Here is a 27,005-nt window from a genome sequence, read left to right as displayed (position 1 = left end):
GGGCTTTCTGGTATTTCTGGTTGAAAACCCTACAAAATGCGGAACTCTCTCCATCTCAGAAGATGATACCCTGGGATTTCCCAGGCTACTGATACAAATGGCTGATTCTTTTAGTACTAAAGATGGCTTTCTTTCCATACCCGGCTGGCCCAGTGGCCTTCCCAGCCCTGTATCCCCGCTTCCAGCACTGGCCGATGCCTGGTGCTGCAAGAGAAGGAAGAAACGCAAAGCGTTCTGCCAACTGTACAATGCTGGAGATGGGATGGGTGGGGGGAGACCATTGCTACCCTTGCAGTGATCAGCTAATGGCCAGAAACAGGGGATTAATAATAAGAATATTAAACTCTAATCAATACATGTCAAACTGCTTCACAAAGGAGGTCAGTATCATTATCCCCATTCTATAGAGGGGGAAACTGAGGCATAAAGAGGTGAAGTGACTTGCCCAAGGTCACCCAGCATCGAAACCAGGAATAGAACTCAGGAGTCCCAATCCAGGATTCTGCCCACTAGTCACCACCTCCCATAGAGGAGGAGGAGGATGATAACAAGCCATGAGTTTGACAACCAAGTAACTGCAATGTACGCACACAAACAAAACAAGGAGAGAGATTGACTCTGGCTGAAGCCCACAGTAACCCAGCCAGTTAGGAACTCTTAGCCCACACACCACAAAGTGACCTTCAGACCATTAAGAATCTTTAATTTAATCCCCATACTGAAATTCAAAGGAAGAGTGGAAATGATTCAGTTTGACTGTTGGCAAGTGCCGATTATTGGAGGTCAATCAAAGAAAACCAAATTGTAAAAATATTAACTATGAAAGCTTTTACAAGAGAGGCAGCGTGGATTGGGCCTGGGCTGGATTGTCAGAAGACCTAAGTTCTGAACCGAATGGTGACCTTATCCAAACGCCTCTCGCATCTTTTGTCTATTTATATTCCAAATTGTTCAGGCCTGGGCTGTTTCTTACTATGTGTATGTACATCACCAGACGCTTCAGTTAGAGCACTACGGTAATAGGGAAAAAAACCAGTGTTGCTTAAGAAAATGGCATCACCTGGACTCTGACCATTTCAAACAATAACTACCACATCAAGCCAGCCCCGATGGGTGACATTCGAAACCCCTGCGCTTTTGTCCAAAATTTAAAAAGCACCACCAACCCCTCCCTCCCCCCCCACCACAAAAACTAAACCAAATCAAACCATTTTACACGGAGCCCTGTCGCTTGTTACACTCTGATCCTGGTCTGGCATTCAGGGGAGCCTATGGCCACAGCATCAACAGAAAATATTTTCTAAAGCGGACTTCGAAGGATCAAAATGTTCCCCTTTAATTTTGACACTGACGGCTCTCCAGCCAAAGAGAACAAATTCCGCCTTATAGTCCAGGAGGGTCGCACTGCGTAATCCTCAGTAAAGGAATGTAAGGTCTGGGCAAAGCATTCCAGTTCAGTGCCAGGCAGGAGCTAAGGAGCGGAAGAAAGGGCTTGATCTGCAAATACGAGAAGTGATGCAAAGTAAACGGGGGGGGGGGGGGAGCTATGCTCCCATATAGTGTCATTCAGCCAGAGACGACCCCTGGCAGAGTGAGGGCAGTGGCTTCAGCAGATGTTACTAAGCAAGCTCAGTCCGTGTGAGCATGCTCACTACAAGCCAACTAACAAATCGGGGGTGGGGAGACACAGGACCCCACATGACACCCCCCCACCCACCCACACATCACCTCTGCACACACCGTTCATGACTGGGGCTCCTTGGTGCTACTGCAGTACGAATAAATAATAATGCTGGAAGAATTCTTCCATCTGATTAACGCAGTGCTCGTAAATCCAATGGAGCAACTATGCAAATCTAGGAAGGCCCAAACCAGCTCGGTTCAAGTCACGTGGGGCAGGCAGATCTGAGATGCCCTCAACTCAGCTTTGTCCAGAATTTACATTTGATCAAAACAAAACCTAAGAGCCACAAAGGTGTTTCCATGGCTGAACAGTGCGGAGAGTTTTTGAAACAAATGAACAGCACATGCCAGCCGAACGCCGCAGTGCTGGGAACCTGAAAGCGAAACTGACTATAAACGAAAGAGGGCAACTGGCTTGAGCGCTTTGCATGACTCTGATGGAGAGAAATGCATTGAGAAAATGAGCCATGAAAAGAAAACGGGACTTTTAAAGCCCTTTTTGTTTTAATAATCTAAGAAAAACACGTAAAGAAATGGGCTTGCTTAGGGTCCGTCTACTAAGTGGCGCTGGGCACCATTGGCTTCAATGAGACTGGCAGGTGCTCTGCATTGGTCAGGATTTGAGCCAGTGGTTATTTTTTAAGCCAACAGCATTTGTCTGCATCCCGAGGGCTATAAGGGACGGAGCAGTAAAACCATATCGCATCAATCGTCTTCATAGTGCTATTTGTGTAAGCACACAGGGTTCCAAGCACACAGGCAGCTTTCAACACACATATTCAGTGTGTGCTTACAACGTTCACCGTCCCAAAGAAACCCTGCACATGCTGCAAATCATACTCTTCCGAGCGCTCTCATGACACGCCAGCACTGGCATGCACGTTAACACAATAAAAAGGCCAGTGCTTTGTGACAACCCGCACCGTAACCACCTGACTGGGCTGTGCACTGGCATGGAAGCATCTTTCACACACATATACATGGTAACGTCAGCCTGCTCCACACACCCGCTCCTACTCACCCGCTTCCAAATAAAATACACAACTTACTTCTTGGTTCCCGGGGTCCATCCACAGTCACTTTAATGGCTCGGTGATAGGTAGCGACTTGTGTGGGGTTTGTGAACACTGTGATTGTCAATGTAAAGCTTTTTCCTAAAGGGGGAGAGAGAAAAAGAGGAGAGGAAATGCACATGGGTTGATTTCTTCAGTCAGCAGAACGCATTCTGAGGCTTGGAAAGCTTAGGCCCAGATTTCGGAAATGATCATGAAGCCACAAATGCTGCTGTACAAATGAAACTAAGGGAGCATCTGATTCATATATTTAAATTTGTGGAGCACAGTTTGTTGCTGGCAGGTACCAAGAAATTGGACCTGGTCCCACTGGAGTCAATGGCAAACCTCCCACTGAGAGAACTGGGCCCATTTCAGAATCAAAGCCAGAACCCTTTTTGATACATTATAACAGCCGGGATTATTTTTCCCCTCTACCTAGAACAGCTTCCTTCTTCTCATGTGCCAGGGCATTTCCTCCTCCGCATGCAAATCCATCCTCGAAACCCAATGCTGTCAACTCACTTCCCATCATTACTCTCAGCCCTGGAGCTCTCTGCTCCCAGCACCTGGGCACCGAGGGCCCAATTGTGCAACCACTGTTTGTGCCACTGGTCCCAGAGAGAGTTCAGGGCCTGAGCAAACTTCTCAGCATGAGTCAGGATTCCAGAATTGGGCCCATCAAAATAAAGTATTTTTAAAATGATAGATACATACATTTGGACAATAAGGATAGATAGATAGATAGATAGATAGATAGATAGATAGATAGATAGATAGATAGATAGAAAGAAAGTAAAGGCCTGATTGTGCAAACATTTACTAACAAGAGTAGTACTTACTACCATGTGCAATTCTATTAACTTCATTGGCACGGTACCCAGTGGTCAATATCTGCATGACAAAGCCCTGATTTTTTTGAATTTACTGTCATGAACATAAGAATGGCCGTGCTGGGTCAGACCAAAGGTCCATCCAGCCCAGTATCCTGTCTACCAACAGTGACCAATGCCAGGTGCCCCAGAGGGAGTGAACCTAACAGGTAATGATCACGTGATCTCTCTCCTGCCATCCATCTCCACCCTCTGACAAACAGAGGCTAGGGACACCATTCCTTACCCATCCTGGCTAATAGCCATTAATGGACTTAACCTCCATGAATTTATCTAGTTCTCTTTTAAACCCTGTTATAGTCCTAGCCTTCACAACCTCCTCAGGCAAGGAGTTCCACAGGCTGACTGTGTGCTGTGTGAAGAACAACTTCCTTTTATTTGTTTTAAACCTGCTGCCCATTAATTTCATTTGGTGGCCCCTAGTTCTTATATTATGGGAACAAGTAAATAACTTTTCCTTATTCACTTTCTCCACACCACTCATGATTTTATATACCTCTATCATATCCCCCCTTAGTCTCCTCTTTTCCAATCTGAAAAGTCCTAGCCTCTTTAATCTCTCCTCATATGGGACCCGTTCCAAACCCCTAATCATTTTAGTTGCCCTTCTCTGAACCTTTTCTAATGCCAGTATAGCTATTTGGAAATGAGGAGTCCACATCTGTACACAGTATTCAAGATGTGGGCGTACCATCGATTTATATAAGGGCAATAAGATATTCTCCATCTTATTCTTTATCCCTTTTTGAATGATTCCTAACATCCTGTTTGCTTTTTTGACTGCGGCTGCACACTGCGTGGACGTCTTCAGAGAACTATCCACGATGACTCCAATATCTCTTTCCTGATTAGTTGTAGCTAAATTAGCCCCCATCATATTGTATGTATAGTTGGAGTTATTTTTTCCAATGTGCATTACTTTACATTTATCCACATTAAATTTCATTTGCCATTTTGTTGCCCAATCACTTAGTTTTGTGAGATCTTTTTGAAGTTCTTCACAGTCTGCTTTGGTCTTAACTATCTTGAGCAATTTAGTATCATCTGCAAACTTTGCCACCTCGCTGTTTACTCCTTTCTCCAGATCATTTATGAATAAGTTGAATAGGATTGGTCCTAGGACTGACCCTTGGGGAACACCACTAGTTACCCCTCTCCATTCTGAAAATTTACCATTTATTCCTACCTTTGTTCCCTGTCTTTTAACCAGTTCTCAATACATGAAAGGACCTTCCCTTTTATCCCATGACAACGTAATTTACGTAAGAGCCTTTGGTGAGGGACCTTGTCAAAGGCTTTCTGGAAATCTAAGTACACTATGTCCACTGGATCCCCCTTGTCCACATGTTTGTTGACCCCTTCAAAAAACTCTAATAGATTAGTAAGACATGATTTCCCTTTACAGAAACCATGTTGACTTTTGCTCAATAATTTATGTTCTTCTATGTGTCTGACAATTTTATTCTTTACTATTGTTTCAATTAATTTGCCCGGTACTGATGTTAGACTTACTGGTCTGTAATTGCCAGGATCACCTCTAGAGCCCTTTTTAAATATTGGTGTTACATTAGCTATCTTCCAGTCATTGGGTACAGAAGCCGATTTAAAGGACAGGTTACAAACCATAGTTAATAGTTCGGCAATTTCACATTTGAGTTCTTTCAGAACTCTTGGGTGAATGTCATCTGGTTCCGGTATCTTGTTACTGTTAAGTTTATCAACTAATTTCAAAACCTCCTCTAGTGACACTTCAATCTGTGACAATTCCTCAGATTTGTCACCTACAAAAGACGACTCAGGTTTGGGAATCTCCCTAACATTCTCAGCAGTGAAGAATGAAGCAAAGAATTTATGCAGCTTCTCCGCAATGACTTTATCGTCTTTAAGTGCTCCTTTTGTATCTTGATCATCCAGGGGCCCCACTGGTTGTTTAGCAGGCTTCCTGCTTCTGATGTACTTTAAAAACATTTTGTTGTTATCTTTCGAGTTTTTGGCTAGCTGTTCTTCAAACTCCTTTTTGGCTTTTCTTATTACATTTTTACACTTAATTTGGCTGTGTTTATGCTCCTTTCTATTTACCACACTAGGATTTGACTTCCACTTTTTAAAAGATGCCTTTTTATCTCTCACTGCTTCTTTTACATGGTTGTTAAACCACAGTGGCTCTTTTTTAGTTCTTTGACTGTGTTTTTTAATTTGGGGTATACATTTAAGTTGGGCCTCTATTATGGAGACTTTGAAAAGTGTCTATGCAGCTTGCAGGGATTTCACTCTAGCTTTTAATTTCTGTTAAACTAACCTCCTCATTTTTGCACAGTTCCCCTTTCTGAAATTAAATAAACGTCCTTTTCTCAGCAGACCTCTCTTGCCTCTTGCTTTCTGCTCTTCCCCACCCTCCCTCCGTTCTTTGTTCTGTTGCTGTTCTTCACTTCATTATCTGGAGACAGGAGCCGTAAGAGCTGAACCTTGCATCTGAACGGCCCCGAACTTTGGGGGCAAAGATAAAAAGGAAACAGGAGACAAACCAATCCCCCTTGCTTTCAGTTTTGCAAAACCAAAAGCAGACCAGGGAGGGTTTGAGGCTCTGATGATTGTGGGCTCGTACTCATTTGCTTACTTGTCTATACAGCACTAAGGTGTAGTGGGGTGAGGGATCTAGATCAGGAGACAGGCTGACAGAAAAATGATTTAAAATACCAGTCTTAGGGATGAGGATGTAAATTACATTTTTCAAGTTAATAGTGTTTATTTTAAAATCGGGATAATGTTGTCAAACGGCTCGGGGAACGTGTGTCTTTGTTAATAATGAAGTAGCAATATTTTGCACTGATATAGACACACTTTGTTTCACCCAGAGCTCTGAAAGCACTTTGCCAACGGGTGAGCTATCGTTATCTTTGTTTTACCGAGGGGGAAACGGAGACACAGAGAAGCTAAATGACTTGGCCAAGGTCACAGGGTGACTCAACGACAGCAGAGCCAGGAATGGAAACAAGGTCTCCAAATTCCTCCCCCACCATTCCAACCACTAGACAATACTCTTTGCCGTAACCAAGGCTGCAACCCAAGGGACAGATCCTCAGCTGGTGGGAACTGCCATAGTTGACACCAGTTGAAGATCTGTCTCCAAGAATCCTGCCTCCCGACTGCCTTATCTGACCGCTAGACTATACTCTCTCAGAGCTTGGAAATGAAAACCAGCCTAACCAGAAGTCCTGATTCCAGGCCCTATGCCCTAACCATTAGATCACAGCTGCCCTTCTGGATTGGACTACGCTCAGCACCGGTGGAAGCTCACTGATATTATCACCAGACTCACTGTCTAGCCAGAATGCAGGATTTAACAAAACCATTGCTATAATGGACACTACTCTTGCCAGCTCTCAGGACTGTTTGTGTGATGAGCTTGTATCTGTTTCACCTTGACTACCAGCCACAAAGCACTTTTGCTACCATATATCTCGTCTGGACAAATCCCATTTTACTGCCCTTAGGTCCTTGTGCATTCATTACACACACACAAACACACACACATTTTCACTATAGCTGACCAAACACTGTACAGCAAAAAAAAAAAAATCATTCGCTCCTATATCATTTTTTAGATGTCTACAATAATTTAAAAGGGATGCCCTATCCAAATACTCCACGCACCCCAGACACCAGTGACAAAAACAAACATTGCAATTAAATGATTTATTCGTCTAAAATCAAATCGAATTTTAAGAAGATGGAGTCTCTCCCCGTGGGTTAACGTCTCACATCTATTCTACTGAAAATATTTCCTTGCAGGATTGTTCATGGAAAATGGCTAATTTTAAGAGGATACTAGAGGGTGAAATTCACCCTGATGCAGAGAGCCAGCACAGAGTGCAGGTATCACTTAAGACCTCAGATTAGGACTTAAATGGTGCAAACACCTTGTACTGGCTTTCTGCATCGAGGTGAATTTCCCCCAAAGTAAATTTCAGTATCAAATGCAAGTATTTGCACTCACAACCTATGCTGAAGAGTTCCACTTATGCAAGGTAGGAAACACAAAGAACATGACGTGACCTTTGCATCCAATCAGAACTAGCCAGCACAGTGAGAACATCCCATAGCAAAATACTCTCAGTGCAACAACTCACAGATCAGGAATTATTAGCAGAATTTATTCATGGAGCAAGTTCAACAATAGGCAATAAGATTAGAGACAATTTCTGCCTGCTCGCGTGCAATTTATGAACAGAGGGGGGAGGGATAGCTCAGTGGTTTGAGCATTAGCCTGCTAAACCCAGGGTTGTGAGGTCAATCCTTGAGGGGGCCACTTAGGAATCTGGGGCAAAATCAGTACTTGGCCCTCCTAGTGAAGGCAGAGGGCTAAACTCAATGATCTTTCAAGATCCCTTCCAGTTCTAAGAGATGGGTTATCTCCATTAATTTATTTTATTTAGAACAGGAGGCAAAAACCTTCCAGTAAATTATTTGGTATGACGCTTAGCACAAATACATGAACAATAACGTTCAGATTATCAGTCTGGTCTAATGCCTAGCCCGGACATTTAGGAGATTTAAACCCTGGATTCTCTTCCCAGCTCTGCCTATTTTACACAAATTACTTGACTTCCCTGAATTTCAGTTTCACCCTCTGTACCATAGGGTTCATAATAACACTTTCCTCCCTCACTGGGGGCATTGTCTTCAGTGGGAGCAACCTGTATTCATCTGATAGCAACATGTGATGCTTAGTGTTTCTAAAGCACTGTAGAGATCCTCAGATGAATTGCATTATATAGCGCAAATTATTATTAGTAGTACTCAGCATCAATTTACTCATTCCCATCCTTCTTTGGTGACAGACTAGAACAAGTACAACTTGAGCAATTTCAACCCATTTCCCTCCCCAGACACACCATTATGCACAACATCAATCATTCGAGGCAGTCTGACCGCATAAGAAGGCCTCAATTCACGTTCCAAGCTTCCTACTTCGGGCAAATTGCTAATTATGGGCCAGATTCCAAACGCCCTTACTCACATTGAGTAGTACCTTGCTCCATAAGGAGTTCCACTGATTTCAATGGGGCTACTCCCAGAGCAAGATAATGTTCAATGGGTCTTTGTGCAAGTCATTCAATCTCTCTGTACCTCTGTTCTCCATCTGTAAAATGGGAGTAAGAATATTTTTCTTTCCCCCCCACTCTTTGTCTTGTCTATGATTGTAAACTCTTTGGGGCAGGGATTTTTTCTTGCTATGTGTTTGTGCAGCTCATGGAATAATGCGGCACCGATCTCAGTTGGTGCCTATCAGTGTTACCTTAATAATAATAATAATAACGATATACCAGAATCTGGTATGATGAGATCTGGGAGTAGATTCTGTCTAATCAGGTTTTACACACACAGTTCATGCATCTCTCTCATAGCTGATATGGAAACATACATGAATCAGAGGCCCAAATTCTGCTCGCATACAACACTCCAGATTTCTGTTGGTGTAGACAAGCGCAGAATCTGGCCCTCTTAAAGATTTAAAAGCTCAAACAGGAGGAAGCAACGTGTGACAGAGAAAGCAGAAACCTGACAGAAATCATTTCCATCACTAACTTTTTTTAAAGATATTTCACCAAATTCTGCTTTTAGCCTCGTTATTCAGGAAAGTGCTTAAGCATGGTGTTCATTTGTAGGCACATGCTTGAAGTTTTGATTTAGTTGGGATTAGGTCCTGCTTTGAGCAGGGGGTTGGACTAGATGACCTCCTGAGGTCCCTTCCAACCCTGATCTTCTATGATTCTAAGTTAAGCATGTATAGAGGTACTTTCACATACCCTATAGATAAGTGAGGTATAGATAAATTAGAAAACGGACACACATTCCAGTGCAGATTCCAAGTAACTCCACTGAGGTCAGTTGAGTTATTTTAGATCGAAGGGAGAAGAATTTGGCCCATTGGGCCCAGGTTGTGCATTCTTGCTTCTACCCTCCCCAAACTCCTATTGACTTCCTTGCTGCTCAGGGAAAGCAGGACTGTCCCCAGTAGTCAGCACAAGATGAACATGTTAGGGTCTAGTCTTGACATATGCGCCTAAGTCATAAGTGCACCTAGGGCCTGATCCAAAGCCCATTGAAGCCAATGGGTGTCTTTCCACTGATTTTCATGGGCTTTGATCAGGTCCATGGTTTGGGAGACAGACTGTACATGTAAGTGCTTTCAAGAGCAGGGCCGGCTCCAGGGTTTTTGCCACCCCAAGCGGCAAAAAAAAAAAAAAGCCGCGATCGCGATCTGCGGCGGCAATTCGGCGGGAGGTCCTTCGCTCCAAGTGGGCATGAGGGACTGTCCGCCGAATTGCCGGACGTGCCGCCCCTCTCCGGAGTGGCCGCCCCAAGCACCTGCTTGGCAAGCTGGTGCCTGGAGCCGGCCCTGTTCAAGGGACAGTGAACTCCTGTTGTTTCAGGGCATGAACATGGGAACCCAGGGGAAGAAAATTAATAATGAATTCAAGAGTCAGGCTGAGATTGGGTTAGATTCATAGGGCAAGAAGGATCCTCTTGGCTGATCTCCTGCACATCCCAGGCCACATAAGCTCACCTACCCACTCCTGTAATAGGCCCCTACCCTCTGGCTGAGTTACTGAAGTCCTCAAATCTTGGTTTTAAAACGTCAAGTTACAAAGAATCCATCATTTACTCATTCGGGTTGGAAATGTGTGTAAGAAAGATGAACAAAAGAGAGCGCCTAAGAGAATAATTGACTACAGAAATGAAAGCTGAATTCATAAAAGAAAAACATTTTCCATCCATCAACCTGCAACCAGTTAAGTGGAGAGTTTTAAAGAAAATCTGCAACTTGGAAAAGGAGCCAACAGGAAAACGGAAATGTCTGAAAGAATGTAAACTATTCCAGTTTCATAAAGAGTAACAAGTAAACAATTATTACATGCAAATAATTTTTAGCATCGCTGGTTTTAATTAATGCCGAGAAGTCAAAATATCTTTGACATTTGTATGTATACATTTGAAAAGTTAGAGAAAACACTGCCATATGGCCATTAAAATATTGGGTTTAACCTTTTGAGAAGAACGAACTGCTTAAATCTGCAGTGTTTACTGGTGATGAAATTTTAAAATTCTATGTCAAATATGGCTGCAATTAATAATGCATGACAGTAAGGGATATAATACTTGCCTTCAAAAGCTGTCTGGCCTGCTGTATCGTTTAGAATTGTAGTTAGTGATATAGCACAATGTCATTTCATTGATGGTTGTTTTTAAAAATTATGCATTATGATTAGTTTAAGGTTAAATTATAGTGTCATAGCTTTTTAAGACCAGAAGGGATCATTAGATCATCTAGTTTGACCTCTTGTATATCACAGGCCATAGAATTTTATCCAGTTAGTCCGGCATTAAGACTAATAACATGCTTGACTAAAGTATATCTTCTATGCAATCTTGCTCTGAAGACTTCCCTTGGTAGTATGTTCCACTGGTAAATCACTCTTCCTGTTAAAAAGTTGTGCCTTATTTCTAATGTGAACTTGTCTTGCTTTAACGTCCTATAACTATTAAATTTAACAAATTAGGTTAGTCTCCCACCTTTAGAATATGACACTATGTCAAGGTGTATACTACACTCTGGAATTTCTTCTCACAAGAGTTTCAAATCTTTTTGTTTGTTTGTTTAACTCGTCTTCTAATAAGTTTAGCATTGAACCTGGAAGGAGCGTGAATTGATTATAATATTCAACGATATATTTTACCAATAACTTCCTTTTCTTTGAGGGGTGAGGGGAGGGTAGGGGAATAGTATTAGTCACACTTCAAACTCTCCATCTACAAGCACTAATAATAATTATAAGCTTGTGTTGACTATGTCTAGTCACTGCAAATATTTACTTCCCTTCTTATAAATCCTGAACAGACGCAGTCTAAGTGACTGTGTTTAAAGTGGTACCGAAGAGCCATTTGGACCTTTATGCTGCTATCCATTTATGGACTAATCCAATGGGAATCTTTTCATAGATTTTAATGGGCTTTGCATCAGGCCTGCAGTCTGGAAAAATGGATACGTGTCTTTCTGTGCAATTTTAGTGTGGAAGGGTGAGAAACGAAAGCGAGTAGATTTAGGTTACAATAATCAACAGCTTCGTATGTTAAAAATAGATTGCTTTCCCTCTTGACGTACAACTTTTGTGCATAAATGTAGGTAAAGCCCAAAAGAATATAATGCAATGCAAGACAGTGGAATCCAGCGTGTACTGACCCTAATAATAATTGAATGGGCCCAATTCTGATTCCATTGAAAGCAGTGGCAAAACCTCCATTGACTTCATTGGGAGAATGATTAAATCCCGCATCGCTCATTTCCAAAGCTGGCAATTCCGGTGCCTCTCAGGAAATCACACATAGTTATAAATGATTTCCCCTCCGCCCCACACTTTAGAAGACCATTCCACAACTACAGAGACATCTCGATGCAGATTTGCAGCTGCTTTAAAATCAAAGCATTGTACAGTTATGTAGGAGACAGTTACCTACCTCTGCCACTTCGCCCAACAAATCTGAGGTCATTAAACCTTGCCACTTGATTTTTCATGACCGCGGAGGCATTTCTGAGCTCTGCAGAATAATTCTCATCGTTTCCAGCCATGACTGTGACTACAGTCCCATCAGGTACATCTCCAAGGGCTACCACCTAGAGATCAGTGCAACAAAGTTATTTGATACTATTCATTATTAGTAATATTATTATTAAGCTGATCAAAGCAGACTCATCATTCTGCAACCAGACAGGAGGAATTGTCATTCTGAGTAGAAAAAAGTCTTGATTTTTTTTTTAATTAAAACTGAAATATATTTCTCTAAGAAAATTCAAAAGAATTCAAGTTCCTTTCATCAAATAAATCTGGCAAATTATGTCCTGATAGCTGAATGATCCCCCTGTTTTCTTAAGAGGTGGATTTGTATATTTTGAAATTCCTGTTTTTTTTTTTTTAAAGTCCGAGTCAAAATATTGTTAAAATGCAAACAATTTTCAGTGAAAATTTTGCCTGAGTGAAAACAGTCGGATTTCTCTTGTAAGAAATCTATCTCTATATAATCCCCCTGCGATGATCGGTAATAGCACTATCCAAGTATGGAAGAGAATTACATGTCAAGAATTTCATTGTATGTAACTCAGTTACATGCTCTAGGATTTCATCATTAATTTCCACTTCAGAAGCTAAGCTGTCTATTATACACGCCACAACACAGGCAGTTTTAACAGAAAATTCCACAGAATCATTCCAAATATTGTCAAGATTTCATTCTTTAAAAGGGCCAGGTGCATCTGTTCTTCTAAACAGCTATGGCACCCGACACAAAATATCCTCTTCAGTCTTATAAAATACAGCCGAGCCTGTATTCGTTTTAAAATAATTGCTAAAGGGAGTTTTTCTGCCCCACGCCAGTTTATATAAATACCTATTTGTAAAGGGATTCAAACAAACCGCTGGAGCTGAAGAATATTTTAAAAGCCATGTAATTTAGGGGCTGCAACATCATTTTTGCTATTCTGCAAAAGGACAGTTTCCCTCTAACTACCTTGGATCGAAACCTACCAGGTTTCTTCTTCGATTTCAGTTGGATGTAGTTTTGTTAAGCTTTAGAATTTTGGAAAACTCAGACTCTCGGAAATAAAGGAACTCATATTTTTCCATCGACTTTCAATATCTCTCGTGTAGCGAGAGAGCTCCAGATTATTTAAGATCATCGGTTTTTTAAGCAGGGATTATTTTTTTCTTTTTCAGCCTTTTCTTGATTTGAGAGGGGAGACAACATTCAAAAGTTATATTTACACCCCGAGTGTTGAAATGTATCTTCTGGCTTTGATCATTTCCCCAGGCTTATTTGCTAAACGTTTGTGCTCTTAAAATATTATCTGCACCAATGATGTCAAGCCCCTTTGGTTTTCTCTCTTGCTATTGCTCCGTCTGCTTTCTTGTCGGTCTATCATTTGAATCAAAGAAATTAAACTCAAGTTTTAAAATATCATTCATCACTTCTCTCCGCCCCCAAAAGACGACAGCACAGTTTTGAATTTGTTGGGTTTGGTTTTCAGTTTCTTTTTATCGTTTTTATATTAACTCCCTTTCCCATACATTCAGATCAGATACATTTTCTAGTCACATCTCCCTAACGCACACCTATAATTACTTTTTGCAATAGCCAAAAAAATTATGTGTCCTCCATAAAGAACCTTTTCTCTGTCGCCTTTCCTTAGCTAGCCTATAACCGCTCTAAATCAGTGCTCTGAAAGGTTTTCGTCCTTTATTAACTCCAGCCTTCAGTTCCTGGTTTGTTTGTTTTTTTCCCCCATGTCTATATTTTAATACCCTCCCATTCTTCCTAAGAAACTGGAGAGAAACTCCATAAATCCTTAAGGGATCTGCGTTCAAGTTGACTGCGAAAGATTTATTTTCGCCTTTATTGTTTGGCCTGATCATGAATCCAGAATAAAGGCTTTTGTGGTCTCTTAGTTGGGATCCGGGGTGAAAGATCTGGGTCTGTGTAAGGTGACTATCACTTATGTCTGCTGTCTTTCTTCCTCGCATAGTTCCCCCCCCCCCCCCGTTCAGTCTACATCCAGAAACAGAAACCCGGTCGATTTTTAATGTTTAAATATCCCATAAGAGCCAACTGACTGAGTGAATTACAACTAGGACAAAAGCAACGACGAAGCAACATGGAAAGGAAAGGAGCTGCCCTTTAATGAAGCCCAGTTGTCCCTGCAGTTCACTTCTTCCCTTTATTATTTCAGAGCAGATCTTCCCCCTCCCACTTAGGTAATTAGCCTCGACTCTCATTAAACTTCAAAGTTCCCGGAGAGCTCCTAACCCTATGCAATATCGGAGATAGTATAACCGCGGGGCAACGCGAAAGCTTGATTAAAAATAAATACGCGCCCCGAAAGTGAAGGCAGAATTGGTTTAAAATGAAAGGGGGGCGGGAGCTGTGGTGGAAATATTAAGGTTTATTTTCGTAGGTAAGATTCTCCCCACGTATCCTCCCCGCTAAAAACGCCTCTCATCCTTCTCCTCCGGTCCCCAGCCATTGCTCAGGGGGGTCGGACAGGGTTTTAGCCCATCCCTTTGGAAGAAACCACATCTGGCTGTCTGGAAACATCTGCCTCCCGCTCCCCGCCCCTTGGCTTACCTTGAAGGCCACCGGCAGGGTCTTGTTGCACCTCCAGTGTGAAGGCAGCACCGAGCACAAGAAGTTGGGGCTGTCTGTCCGCACCAGCTCGCCCGCGTGGTCCGCCAGCACGTCCACCACCGAGCGCACCTCGGGCCGACTTCGGGAGCCCGGCGCCGGCGCGCTCAGCGCCCCGCTGTTCTCTCCCATCTTACCGCAGGGGAAGGCCGTGGAGGGAGGTGTGAAGCGCCGGCTGGTGCTGGGGTCTACGGGAATACGCATCACAACAGCGGGCGTTAGAGAGCCGGCGAGCGAGGGGCGCGGGGGGCGAGGGGCTGGCGGGCCGGGGGAGCTGGGGAGAGGCGCCCGGAGCGCGCAGCTGCCCTCTCCAAACCAGGGGCCGGCCGGGTCCGATGCAGCTTCTCGGGGCAGCGCTTTATAGAGAGCAGGAAAAGAAGAAGCGGCCGAGGGAGTCGGGGTGTGACCTGCGCTCAGGAAACGCGCCTCCGCCGTGTCAGGGGCTGGGACCCGCAGCGCCCTTCGCCTCCTCCTCAGGCCAAAGGAGCCGGGGGAAAGGTCGAGTCACAGCTGGGGCGAAGGGGGACCCCGGATCCGAAGGGTCGCCCGTGGGCTCCGGCGCCGGGCTGGCGTCGCGTGGAGACAGGGCTCGGGTGGCGAGCTCCTGGGCTCTCTCCTCCCTCCCTGCCTGCAGCAGCCGGCCCTGGAGTCAGGCAGCGAGTCCCCCTCTTTGCCGGATCTGGGCGATTCTGCCCACAGAGCCTGGGCGCGCCCGGGGTCCCTTGGCACGGGGCAGGTCTCCGGGCGCTCTGCTGGGGAGCTGGCCGGAGCCCACGCTCGGTCCCGGGAGGTTTCCTTCCTCTCTGGTGCTGAAGCCGCTTTGCAAACCGGGTCGCGGTCGCTGGGGCCTTTCCTCCAGCCAAACTTCTGCCCCCGAAGGTGCAGCGCTGCGTGAGTTGACCCCCGAGGGCCCAGCCACCAGTCAGCGAGTCTGGGAGGAGACGCGCCCCCGCCAGCCCCCAGAAGGGATGCCAAGGAAGTCCCAGAAACAGCTCCACCGTCCTCTACTGCCCGTTCCCTACACAGTCCTCACTGGGTGTGGGGCACCAATCCTGCACAGCTGGGCTCCCCCACCCCCACTTCTATGGCTCGCAGGTGGGGGTTGGTTTTTTTTATGGCAGACGCTGCCCCCTTTCACCAGAGAGCCCTTCCGAGCTCTGAAACCAGCCCCAAGTGTCCGCAAGCAGACTCTGAGATACCCTATTTACTCCAAGCAGCCCGGGGGCGGAGCCGCTCGCTGACTGACGGGGAGGAGCGCCAATGGAGAGGGAGGGCTGGGAACCCCCCCCCCCGTTTGCACACGTTGCCTGGGCAAGCGATAGAAGCAAGGGGAGGAGGGGGCGGAGCGAGGAGGAAAGGGGGGCGGGATCTCTGCGGGAAGCCCCGCCCCCAAGCCCCAGCCTGGAAGGAGGACGCACCTAGCGGGCCGGTGGCACATTAAAACACGCATAGACAGAGCGCTCCATTCAGCGGCGCTTCATTAAGAGGCCAGAGCCAATTAAAACGTTGCTTTATAGGCTCACCTATGGAGGGACGGAGCAAATGAGCCAACAAGGACGCCACCGCGGCGGCAATTGTCTCTGAGTCTCCCCAAACTTTCACACGCTGCAGAGACACGTGGCTCTTCACCCGAGAGTCCGTCTAGATGCCCGTCTGCACCCTACCCGGCAAACTCGGCTTCTAGGCAGCCGAACGGCTGCCACCCAGCCGCGAAACGGGTCTGAAGCCCAGACGCAGCCCTGCCGCCCCAAACAGCGTCCAGCCACGTCCAAAATAAAGGGTCCAAATAAGAAACGAGCGAGAATCGACCTCTCCAAGAAACCGCAGAGCGGTGCCATCCTTTCGCGAAGCGCTAGCGAGCTGACAGCCAGGCTGACCGATTTGCTAGGCGTTTTTAAAACGGTCCAACCCCAAAGGAAAAAGATCCGGCGATTCTTTACTAATTATCAACTCTCTGCTGTGTATGTAACATCAAAAGGACACAACCGACAGCCCTCCTGATCAGTCTGAGACCCGCAACAGGTCGGCTAGCTTTAGCCAGTGTGAAATGCATTTTCAGACGGAAATTGACCTCTGGACCTAACAATACATTGTGCCAAGGAGTTTGGGGGCTTTTATTTTATGAACATGCTTCCTCCGCTCTCTTACTTTCCCAAAATGAAATTGACACAGGCACCGATAGAAAAACCGATCGTTTCAGGACAAAGTCCTATTTACTATTATCCTTTTTAAAAAATGTCTATTTTAGCAACTCTTAAAAGAGTAATAATCATGATCATTCCCAATGCATTTGTTTGGATTTAAAACCAGGGAAATACATGTTTTCAAAATGGAATTTTAACAAAAAAAAAAAAATCTGTAGGGGGCAAAATGATACTGATTCTGTGAGAATAAAATTAATTGATCGTTTGTAGTTTTTGTTTCATATTTGCATATAGTTTTTTTTACAGATGAGTCGTCTTTCTAATAAAATATAAAATCGCTACAACGAAATGCACCGCAGAATAGTCTATAAAATCAAATAGTGTTTTTGTCACATTTGAACACAAATATTACTAATGTGTCCAATGGAAATGAAAGCACCGTCACACACAGTTTAACTGCTGACTTATTTCTAAAAGGACGTTATTTTTCGGCACTATCACGTCCAGGGAGGTGAATCGATTGCTTTACTTCAACAACTTCGCTGGTCGGTTTTATAAATTCCTTTATGGGACATGGCATGTTCTCTGTAGCAAGCCATTTAGTCTACACCAGATCAGAAACGGTTTAGATTCTGGGCTGGGGAAACTGTTCGTTGGACTATGTAAAAAAAAACAAAACATCCCATCATAAACAAACACTGGTTAAGAGCCACTTTTCTTTTGAGGTCGTAGATACTGAAAGAAGGTTGAGGCTGCGGCAGCACCGACACATTGGACTCGATTAGGGGCTTTTGTCTTCCAAATCCCTCCAATTTCTATTCATTCCCTGGAACCTTTTCTCGAGATCATTTCATACGATTGTTTACTTTGATCCTTTCCTACAGAATTCTAATCTAGAAAATTGACTAAGGAGCCAACATTGCGGTGTTTGTTAAACAGAAGAAACCCATGTCAATTTCACTAAGCTTAACATTTTTTTTCCTTGTGCTTTCCAAGCCGATTTATGATTTTTCAATAACCAAATCTCTGTGAATGGTTTGGTTATGTATTAAAACGGATCCAAACATGCTCATGTTGAAAGTGGCTTTTCTGTGCGTGTGTGTGTGTTTAGACTTCTCCGTAATGAACATTAAATGAGAAGAAACCTCAAACGTAGACCATCTTGAAACACAATCGTGGAAAATTGAATGGGGGTGCGGAGGGGGGGGGGGGTAGGGACGGCTGGGTGAAATCACAAAGGGAGAAATCCAGAAGAACAGAGTTCTATTTGTCTCACAGCTGTGATTTTAATTGACGTGTGTGTCGAATCAACTCTTAACAATGCTGCAATCCTTCCCTTTTTAGGTGAAAATCTAAGGTCCGTAGACTCATCCCTGTTCTTTTCCACAACAAAAGAGCCATGTTCCACAGAAAGCACCAATGTCTGGTTATACTTATACACCCAGTAACGGGGGAGAGATTTGAATACAGCCCTGGCAGCAGGGGGTGGATAGATGTGACCCAAATGATGTCTCTTCCAAAGATTTTTTTTAGAAGGGGTATATTCAAACGAAGCCAAGTTCCTCCATGGCTCCACTTAAAGGGCGTGGTTTGGGGGGAGGGGGCGGGGAAGGGGCTTACAGATGTTGAGGGGGGGGTTGGCACCCCCCCACCCACGTTTGCGCGTTGGAAAACCTGGAAGGGCGGGTTAGCCACACCCAAGCTGAACGGCGGAGGAAGTGAAGTTCTTCGACTCAGCCGCTAGTTGGCGCTTTAGCCACGTCTCTGGACGGCCCTAAGAGCAAAGGGACCCGGGCCACTGGGAGCAGCTTTCTATCCTGTGCAGAATCCAAGACCCATCGCACCCCGCGTGCCCCCCACCACGTCTCCCCAACAATCCCCCTTCCCTGCCCCCCAAACCTGGCTCCCTCGATGAGGCCCGTACGAGCCGCAGGATGATTGTTACACTCTGCAGCCAGGAGGTGCCCAGTGTGCCCAGCCAGTTTTGTTCAATCAGACCCACGTGCTCCCCAAAGATCCGGCGGTGCGCCCCGGGAAAGTCTGTTCCCGACCCTTCTCTCCCCACGGGAGAGACACAGACACCGTCTCTGTCCTCTGCCCGGTGAAAGCGTCCATAGACTTCCCCCCAAAAGGGAAACTTTGTGTTACAGACTCATTTGCCGCAATCTTTGGGATCAACCACACGGGAGGGGGAAGACAGGAACATTCCTCTGGCTTTCAGGATTTATTTTGCATTTAAACTCGATTGGTCTGGATTTGTTTGTTTTTAAATTAAACTAGATGCATTTATTTCCCTCCCTCCCTCCCCCCCGATTTATTCCCGGTTAATATGATGAGAAAGAGATGGGGGGGGGTCTCTTTCCAGCGAGCTCAGTTGCTTTTCTAACAGGAACGTTTTGATCAGGGCAGGTTTTATACACGATTTGACCTCCCAGAAGTTGCCAGATTGTCAAAATCTCACTCAGCAGCTGCCAGGGGAGAATCTGGCTGGTTTATTTAGCTGCCGAGTTCTGTGGAGCACCTGGTTTTTAGAGATTAAAGTAGAAAAGAAATGTCTAACTTTTCAATCTCTTTCCAATGATCGAACCCTGCTACTTAAACTCAAAAGGAAGCGATTTAAAAGGGTCGGTACCAGCTGGGAACGTCCTGTCAGTGGAAACGGATTCGAAGGGTCCAGATCTAAGTGGTGTGAATCACCAACGATCGCTGATATTTTCACTGATTGTGAACGGCTCTGATCTGCTAATCTGAGCAAATAAAATTCGCATCGGAAGAAGTGGGCAGTAGCCCACGAAAGCTTATGCTCTCATAAATTTGTTAGTCTCTAAGGTGCCACAAGTACTCCTGTTCTTTTTCGGATACAGACTAACACGGCTGCTACTCTAAAATTTGCCAGGTGATTGACTTTGCCGAATCTCACAGCTAAACTTTCCCAGTGCCAGCCCCGGGGCATTCCCCAATTAACCCCCTCAAACGCTTAGCTGCACTTTAACTCCTAAAATAAATAAATAAAAATATAAGATATCCCAGACTCTCGGGTCTAATATTTTCTATACGCTGCAGCTCACGAGAATTTCACCAGGGGTTTAATGCACCTGAGTGGGTTTATTGGAGAAGCCAGAGATAAATGCTGTTTTTTTCTCTCTCTCTAGATTCATAGATTCATAGATTCATAGATTCATAGATTCTAGGACTGGAAGGGACCTCGAGAGGTCATCGAGTCCAGTCCCCTGCCCGCATGGCAGGACCAAATACTGCCTAGACCATCCCTAGTAGACATTTATCTAACCTACCCTTAAATATCTCCAGAGACGGAGATTCCACAACCTCTAGTACATACACAATATGGTGCGTGTGTGTACACACACAGAGTGCTACAGACTGCACTGTATACAAACCAGGGCAGACTGCTCTTACATACAACATGGCAAACCATGCAGAAAGTCAGTTGCAGGGAGCACATTTTCCAGTGATTCCTCTAGTTGCCTACAGGTTTCTCCTGAGTAACGGAGGCTTTTACCAAAATACACCCCCCCCCCATATTGCAATTCCGATCCCCTTTCTGCTTGGGGAGCAAATATTCTTTGAAATCTACCGCTCCAACTGCCTTTGCTCTCTTTTCATCTCTGCAGGAGCCACGCTGCTAAACCCAGTCCGTGCCCGGGGTGTTTTGAGAAGAAATGCCCTATGGAATGAAACCACCTTCAGCCCCTTACGCTAGCAAAAGCCAAAACAATTCCCACTGCGCCCTGCGATAGACACACTTTTCATCCACCCCTTCTGTTTTCATTTGTAACCCTGGAGCTCCCCGGTCCACGCGCATCGTTTTCTTTCTCCGACCTGCCGTGCTTGGTGTGGCGATCCTGTTTGCCTCCCTACGATCTGCAAACAGGGGAGGGTTAATATGGTTTGATCGCCTATTATACCCCCAACTCCTACGGGCAATGCGTTCCTTAGCCAACATGTATTTATGGGGAAATAATATAATACAAATCAGAACCCCCCCAAAGAATAAATCTAGCACGAAAACAATTTTCTCTTCAGTAACAAGTTGCTGCATACCGAATGCATTATTATGTTTTAAAATAGAGGTTGACTTGTTCTGCAACAGAAATCAACATATTTGCCATCATTTTAATACTCGTGTCACGGGAAATTCTTGAATTTATTTGAGCATTTAAATCATGCACCTCATTAGCCTCTTCCAGGCCCGCTCTACCTGTTTCCTGCAGGCATTATATACACACATGGAGTGCGATTAAACCGAATTACCCGTGTATACGTTATTCGGTGCAGTTCGGAATCAGACCCATCGGGAATTTCCTTTGGTTGATTCGGTCCTGTTGCTTTGGCTATCGAGGAATGTACTAGATGGATTTTATTTTCAGGTAAGGAGCGATTTAGGCGTGAACATATTTCGATGCTCCTTTATAGTCTAAACAGTTTAAAAAACAAACAAACTATCTCTGTGGGTAAATTGCTAGAAGGTGGGTGGCTGGGAGCCGGGTGGGTTTTATAGTTGGGAAGGTATTTAGATGAAATTACCGATTTTAGCTAAACCCATCAAGGGCTGTAGGTTCTGATCTGTCTGAAAGAGTCTTTTCCAACGTGCAAACGTGGTTGGTTCAGTTACATTGAGGAGCTGAAAGAGTATTCAGGCATTTTCTGCCCAGTGCACAAACCCCACTCTCCACCCTCATGAAGAGACACTGGGTAACACACCCTAGAAGAGGATGTGTCGTGCTTTAGGGTCGGGGCTGGAGGGCTGGCTGACAGGAGATGGAAGCTGTCTGTGTCTCTGGGCCTTTTCATTGGCTGTTTTTTGAAAGCCTCCAGCCTGTCATATCTCAGGGAGAGTAACTCAGAGAGAGCTGATTAAGTTCAGGATAGATAGACAGTCATCTGAAAGGTGCAGTTCCCCGAGCTTTAGGAAATCTCTGTGCATGGTCCTATTAGAGAAACAGATTTGTTTTATTGTGTGTAATTTACAAACCCTTATTTTAACACTGAACCTCACAGATCAAACCCCAAAATAGCCAAGAAGGGGCTGCCTCTGGACTGTTTGATATTGACCTGAAGAAGAACTCTGGGTAGATTGTCTCTTTCACCAACAGAATGTGGCCCAATAAAAGATATTACCACCCGCATCTTTTCTCTCTGATATTGTACATGGCAGTTTGTGTTTGGTTTAAATGCCTGAAATAATTGCTTCCACCCAGGAGTCAGGTTTGTATTGCTTTGTCAGGCTGCATGCTTCCACTGTGAAGCTTTGAAAGATGCTCGAAGTTTGATCAGAAGATACCAGTCCCATTGAAGTTAATGGCAAAAGGACCACGACTTGACGGAGAACAGGATAAGAGAAGTTGTGCTAAGGTAAAATCATGCAGCTACAAAACCCATTTAGCCAGCCGAAGTTAAAAAACCAAGTTAAATAAGTTATTTAAAAAATATTAGTTGCCCTTTATCGGTGATTTCAACGGTGATCACTATATGAGAATGAAGGTTGAGTGTGCACTGTCAAATACTGTATCATCTAGTTTTAAAGTAATATTTACCTTTAAGAGCGAAGGTCTAATTTAAAACTTTAAGGACATCACCAGAGATATAATTGGATTGTGTTGGGTGAATGGTAAAGCTAAAGAAAAAAAATACAGGATTTAGAGTCCATCTATAGAGGAGCTTAGCTCACATTTAGGCCTCTAAACAAGTGGTTAGATTTTCAAAAGACCAGAACACCTTGTGGGGAAGCTGAGTGCTGAACACATTTGATAATCTGTCTTCTCTTGTGGGTGCCTGAAAACCCGACCATTAAAGCCTTTTCAGCATTTCCAGAAGAAAAATTAGTAGGTTAGAATTTTACAAGGTGTCTGTTTATCTGATTCAAAAGTAAAACCCTGATATTTGAGGTTTATTTGATTGTTTTAAATTCCCTTCTGTTTTCTTTAAAGGCAAGTTTCTGCTAATAATTTTAAGGGATTATTCCTAAAATGTGACAGACACACACAAAAAGCCAAAACAAACAAACAAACAAACAAACAAACAAACAAACAAACAAACAAACAAACATATACTAACCAGTCCACCCCAGAAGACATAAACTATTAACAGAAAGGTGACCAGTTCTGTTTTCCTGTTTATAGAAACTACAAGTGACAGGACCATTCATTTTGCATGACAATGACCATATTGTTGAGAACACACATGTAACAAGTGTGCTGAACAGAGCTGTTTATCAGGTTTCATGGGCACATGCAGCATTAAGGAAGTAGGAGCTCAGAGAGCAAGTGGAAAGGCAAGGTGGCTTCTGTGAGGAGATTAAAGAGAAACCTGCAAAATGAAAGAAGAGAAGCACCTTGAAAATCGCCCCCAGATTCCTAACTTTGGACCAGGTGATCCCACAGACCAATCTACCACGGAAAGAAATGGGAGTTATGCCTACGGGCTGTAGGGCAATGGGTTACCTTCTGTCCATATTTACAGAGGGGATGCAGTAGATGTTCAGATGGTAAATTCTTTGTTCTGCATTTGTTCAACACCTAGACCAATGGGTGTCATGGTCCATGACTGAGCGTCATAGGTGCTGCCAACATATTCATAATAAACAATAGTAGGGTTTTCATTGGAAGTATATTGGTACTTTATTGATTTAGCTTTCTGCACATGCTAAAAAAGGCATCTAACATATGCTCTAGGTGTTCCTAACGCAACTTGTAAATACGTCCCAAATATACCCTAAGGGCGACAGAACAATTTAACATAACCCAGTACTAGCAAGACACGCAATTCAAAACGCTCAAATTCTCCTCCCTCTCCAACAATTCCCCACTCTGGTTTGCTGTCCCGTCTCCCCCTTGTTTTCAACTGCCTGGGGGGAAAAGATGAGCTATGCAGTCTGCCTAGAAAGGCAGCAAATTCAAGCTATTTCAAATCAGTGGTTTTTGATCCTTTTCCCTGAGACCCTCTGGACTCAATTCTGCACTCAGATGCACTGGTGACATTTGATTTGCACCTGTGTAACTGAGGGCAGACTTGGGCCCCAAGAGCCTAATTCACCATTGCCCTGCACCTTATGTCTTGATTTGCACCCATGCCAAGTGAGTGCACCAGGGTGCCAACTGCTCCAGCTCCGATCTGGGAGCCTTTTACACACAGGTTGCCATGGTCTGAATGACACAAAGTGCAAAGCCGTGCAGGATCAGGCCCAGCGGTCAACAAGGTGGCCAGTGGATCCGGGTGCCCATCCTGAGACACGCAGTGCCCAATTCATGGTAGCCTGGTGGCTCCTTTTGCAAAGGGGATGCAAAGCAAACCCCCAACCCAGAGAATACCCCTGGCCCAACAGACCCTCAGCACCAGAAGACGCTTACAGGCCTGATTCCCTTTTCACTCACAAGAGCACATCCTCATTCTTGTCAGTGGAGTTCCTCCCAATGTATACCAGTGGAAGCGGGAGGGAAATCGGGCCCCATGTGTGTTTTACGGTGGGGAGAAATTTACGCATCTTTCGTAAACTCAGCCCATTCCTGCCTTTTGCAAGGGAAAACTGAATTTTCCAAGCTCTCTTTCGTGAGGCTGCGGTGGAAATGGCAAGAATGGAGCTACAGGCAGACCTCGTTTAGTCTCTGATCTTCGCTCTCCTCTCAGCATATTCTTGATTCCTTCACAAATCAGTAAGTATCGACATGTGGGAAATAGGTTTTAGAGCTCTTACTAGTTACGCTTTTCCCCCTTGGCAGCGAGTGCATTTTAGAAAAGGTTAATAGTGAATAAGCCCTAGGATTTGCATGTGCCGCTTCTAAAATACTTAATACTTTAAAGCTACTGTTCCTGTGTCAGGGAGGTCAGCAAGCCCTTAAATCACGGCTTGCTGGGATTACTTCACTTACAATATCCTCTGTAGTTTTTAATTCAATTGAGCTGGTATTTAGCAGCAGATCCATTCGCTTTAACATCAAGGAAGTAAATGCATGGTCTATAGGAAGCTTTCTATTAAAAATTCATTGCAAACTGTGTCCCAAAGCTCTCAGGAGCAAACATCTCTCAGCAGGGCCATTCGGGTGTCTGGATCTGTTTTGCAGTTAAGGGACGGGAACTGAGAGCAGCATGTGGGGAAAGGGACGTGCCATTCATTCATAAATCAAACAACAGAGGCTGGGCCCAATGGGGAACAGGCTGTGACATTTTATAACCCCAGAGTGCCTCCATCTTTGCAAGATCAGATAGTGTTAATATTTGAATTGTGGTAGTGCCTAAGAGCTCCAGGGATGGATCAGAAGCATACTTTGCCAGGGGCTACCCGAACGCAGAATTAAAAGACGGTCCTTGCACCCAGCAAAAGTCAATGCGACTTTGTCTAGGCAAGGCAAACAATAAGAAATCATCTCCTGGGCTGGGAGCTCCATGTACAACTCCACTGACTGAGTGAACTTGCATGGTGCTCCGAGACCGCAGTGATGCATTTGTCCCAAAGAGTCTTAATCTGCTTGAACGTGAGTGTTTGATTACACCAGAAAACGGGCTGACATGGGAATGGTCCTTTTTTCATGCCACGGGCCTGCGTCCCTTCTCAGAGCTGCTTTTCTGACAATCAAAACCAAGTCTTTGCTCCCATTAGCCCTTCAGAAGCCAGTAGGCCTCTGAGAGAGGGGACTCAGGTCCATTTTGCTGGGTGCGTCGTCAACGGAATCATCAGCCAGGCTCCAATTGAAGGATGTTTATACACGTCTACCCTGATACAACACGACCCGATATAACATGACTTCGGATATAACGTAGTAAAGCAGCGCTCCGGGAGGGGCTGGGGGGGCGGGGCTGCGCGCTCCGGCGGATCAAAGCAAGTTCGATATAACGCGGTTTCACCGATAACGCGATAAGATGTTTTGGCTCCCGAGGACAGCGTTACATCGGGGTAGAGGGTGTAATTAGCAGCAGTGTGAGAAGCAGGAGGACTCCCTCCAGCTGGAGTTTAAGATCCTAGGGGTGAAATCCTGGCCCCAAAAGTAAATGGCAAAATTCCCATTGACTTCAGTGGAGCCAGAATTTCACCGTAGGTGTTTGCAAGGCCAGTAGATCTTCTTTGGTCTAGTGGTTAAAATGTGTGTCTGGGAGCCAGAAGAATCACCTTCTATTCTTTACTGTGCCTCTACACTGGCTCAGTGTCCTTGGGCCAGGTTCTCCTCCCGTTTACACCAGTGTAATTCCATGGATTTCAGTGGTGCTACTGCTGATTTACACCCATGGCAGCGACAGCAGAATCAGGTACACGTACACACACGTGCCTATTTGGGACCCAATTCTTTACTCACAGACACTGGTATAAATCAGGCGGAACTCCACAGAAGGCAGGCGATGTGTAAAGAGCATAAGGGCGAAGAGAATCGGGCCCAGACGGTGCTACTTTCTTCACAGCAGTCACGTGCGTGAGCATTCTGCCTTTTGCCCTAGAATGAATGTTTAAGATGCTCCGAAACCCAATCAAAATGGATGATCGTTTTGGCGGGATTTTCAAAAGCATCTAAGTGACTTAGGCCTGGTCTACACTACGGGTTTAGGTCGACTTTAGCAGCGTTAAATCGAATTAAGCCTGGACACGTCCACACGACGAAGCCCTTTCTTTCGACTTAAAGGGTCCTTAGAAGCCTAAGTTTCACTTCTTGAGACTTGAGATTTTAAGTCAGTTAGGCCCCCGTCATCAGAACTACCCTCCCCCTTCACTACATCACAATGAAGGTTACACTTGCTCCGTGTCCACGTTCTGGGTGCAATTGACAGTGAGGTCGAGGGGTTTTTTGAGTGTGGGTCCCATCTGCTTCTTCCCCTCTTTTTAAAAAGACCCTAATGACTGTCAGTCCCTTTTTAGTTCTTAATTAATTTCAGAGTTCAATTGCAAATAGGAAACAAGGCAGCTTTTGCCCTTACGCACATGAATATTACGGTTCCATTTAATGTGGTTACGTGTGGAATGCTGTTATCCATTCCTGCCTGCAATAAAAGCCACA

General features: G+C 44.7%; 1 protein-coding gene across 2 annotated transcripts in view; it reads right to left on the bottom strand.

Annotated features, from left to right (window-relative positions):
* Positions 1-27,005, bottom strand: part of RUNX3 (RUNX family transcription factor 3) — a 117,114-nt gene that overhangs the window by 47,149 nt on the left and 42,960 nt on the right. For both annotated transcript variants that reach the window (XM_054011507.1, XM_054011506.1), the window contains exons 2-4: positions 14,807-15,051; positions 12,149-12,305; positions 2,733-2,837 (exon numbers count right to left, since the gene is read on the bottom strand). In XM_054011507.1, the coding sequence (XP_053867482.1) occupies positions 2,733-2,837; positions 12,149-12,305; positions 14,807-15,051 (507 nt within the window). The remainder of the gene's footprint in view (positions 1-2,732; positions 2,838-12,148; positions 12,306-14,806; positions 15,052-27,005) is intronic.

Source organism: Malaclemys terrapin, chromosome 22 (assembly GCF_027887155.1).
Source record: "Malaclemys terrapin pileata isolate rMalTer1 chromosome 22, rMalTer1.hap1, whole genome shotgun sequence".
Classification (NCBI taxonomy): domain Eukaryota; kingdom Metazoa; phylum Chordata; order Testudines; family Emydidae; genus Malaclemys; species Malaclemys terrapin.
The sequence above is the reverse complement of the archived record's forward strand: the minus strand, read 5'-3'. Positions and strand labels throughout refer to the sequence as shown.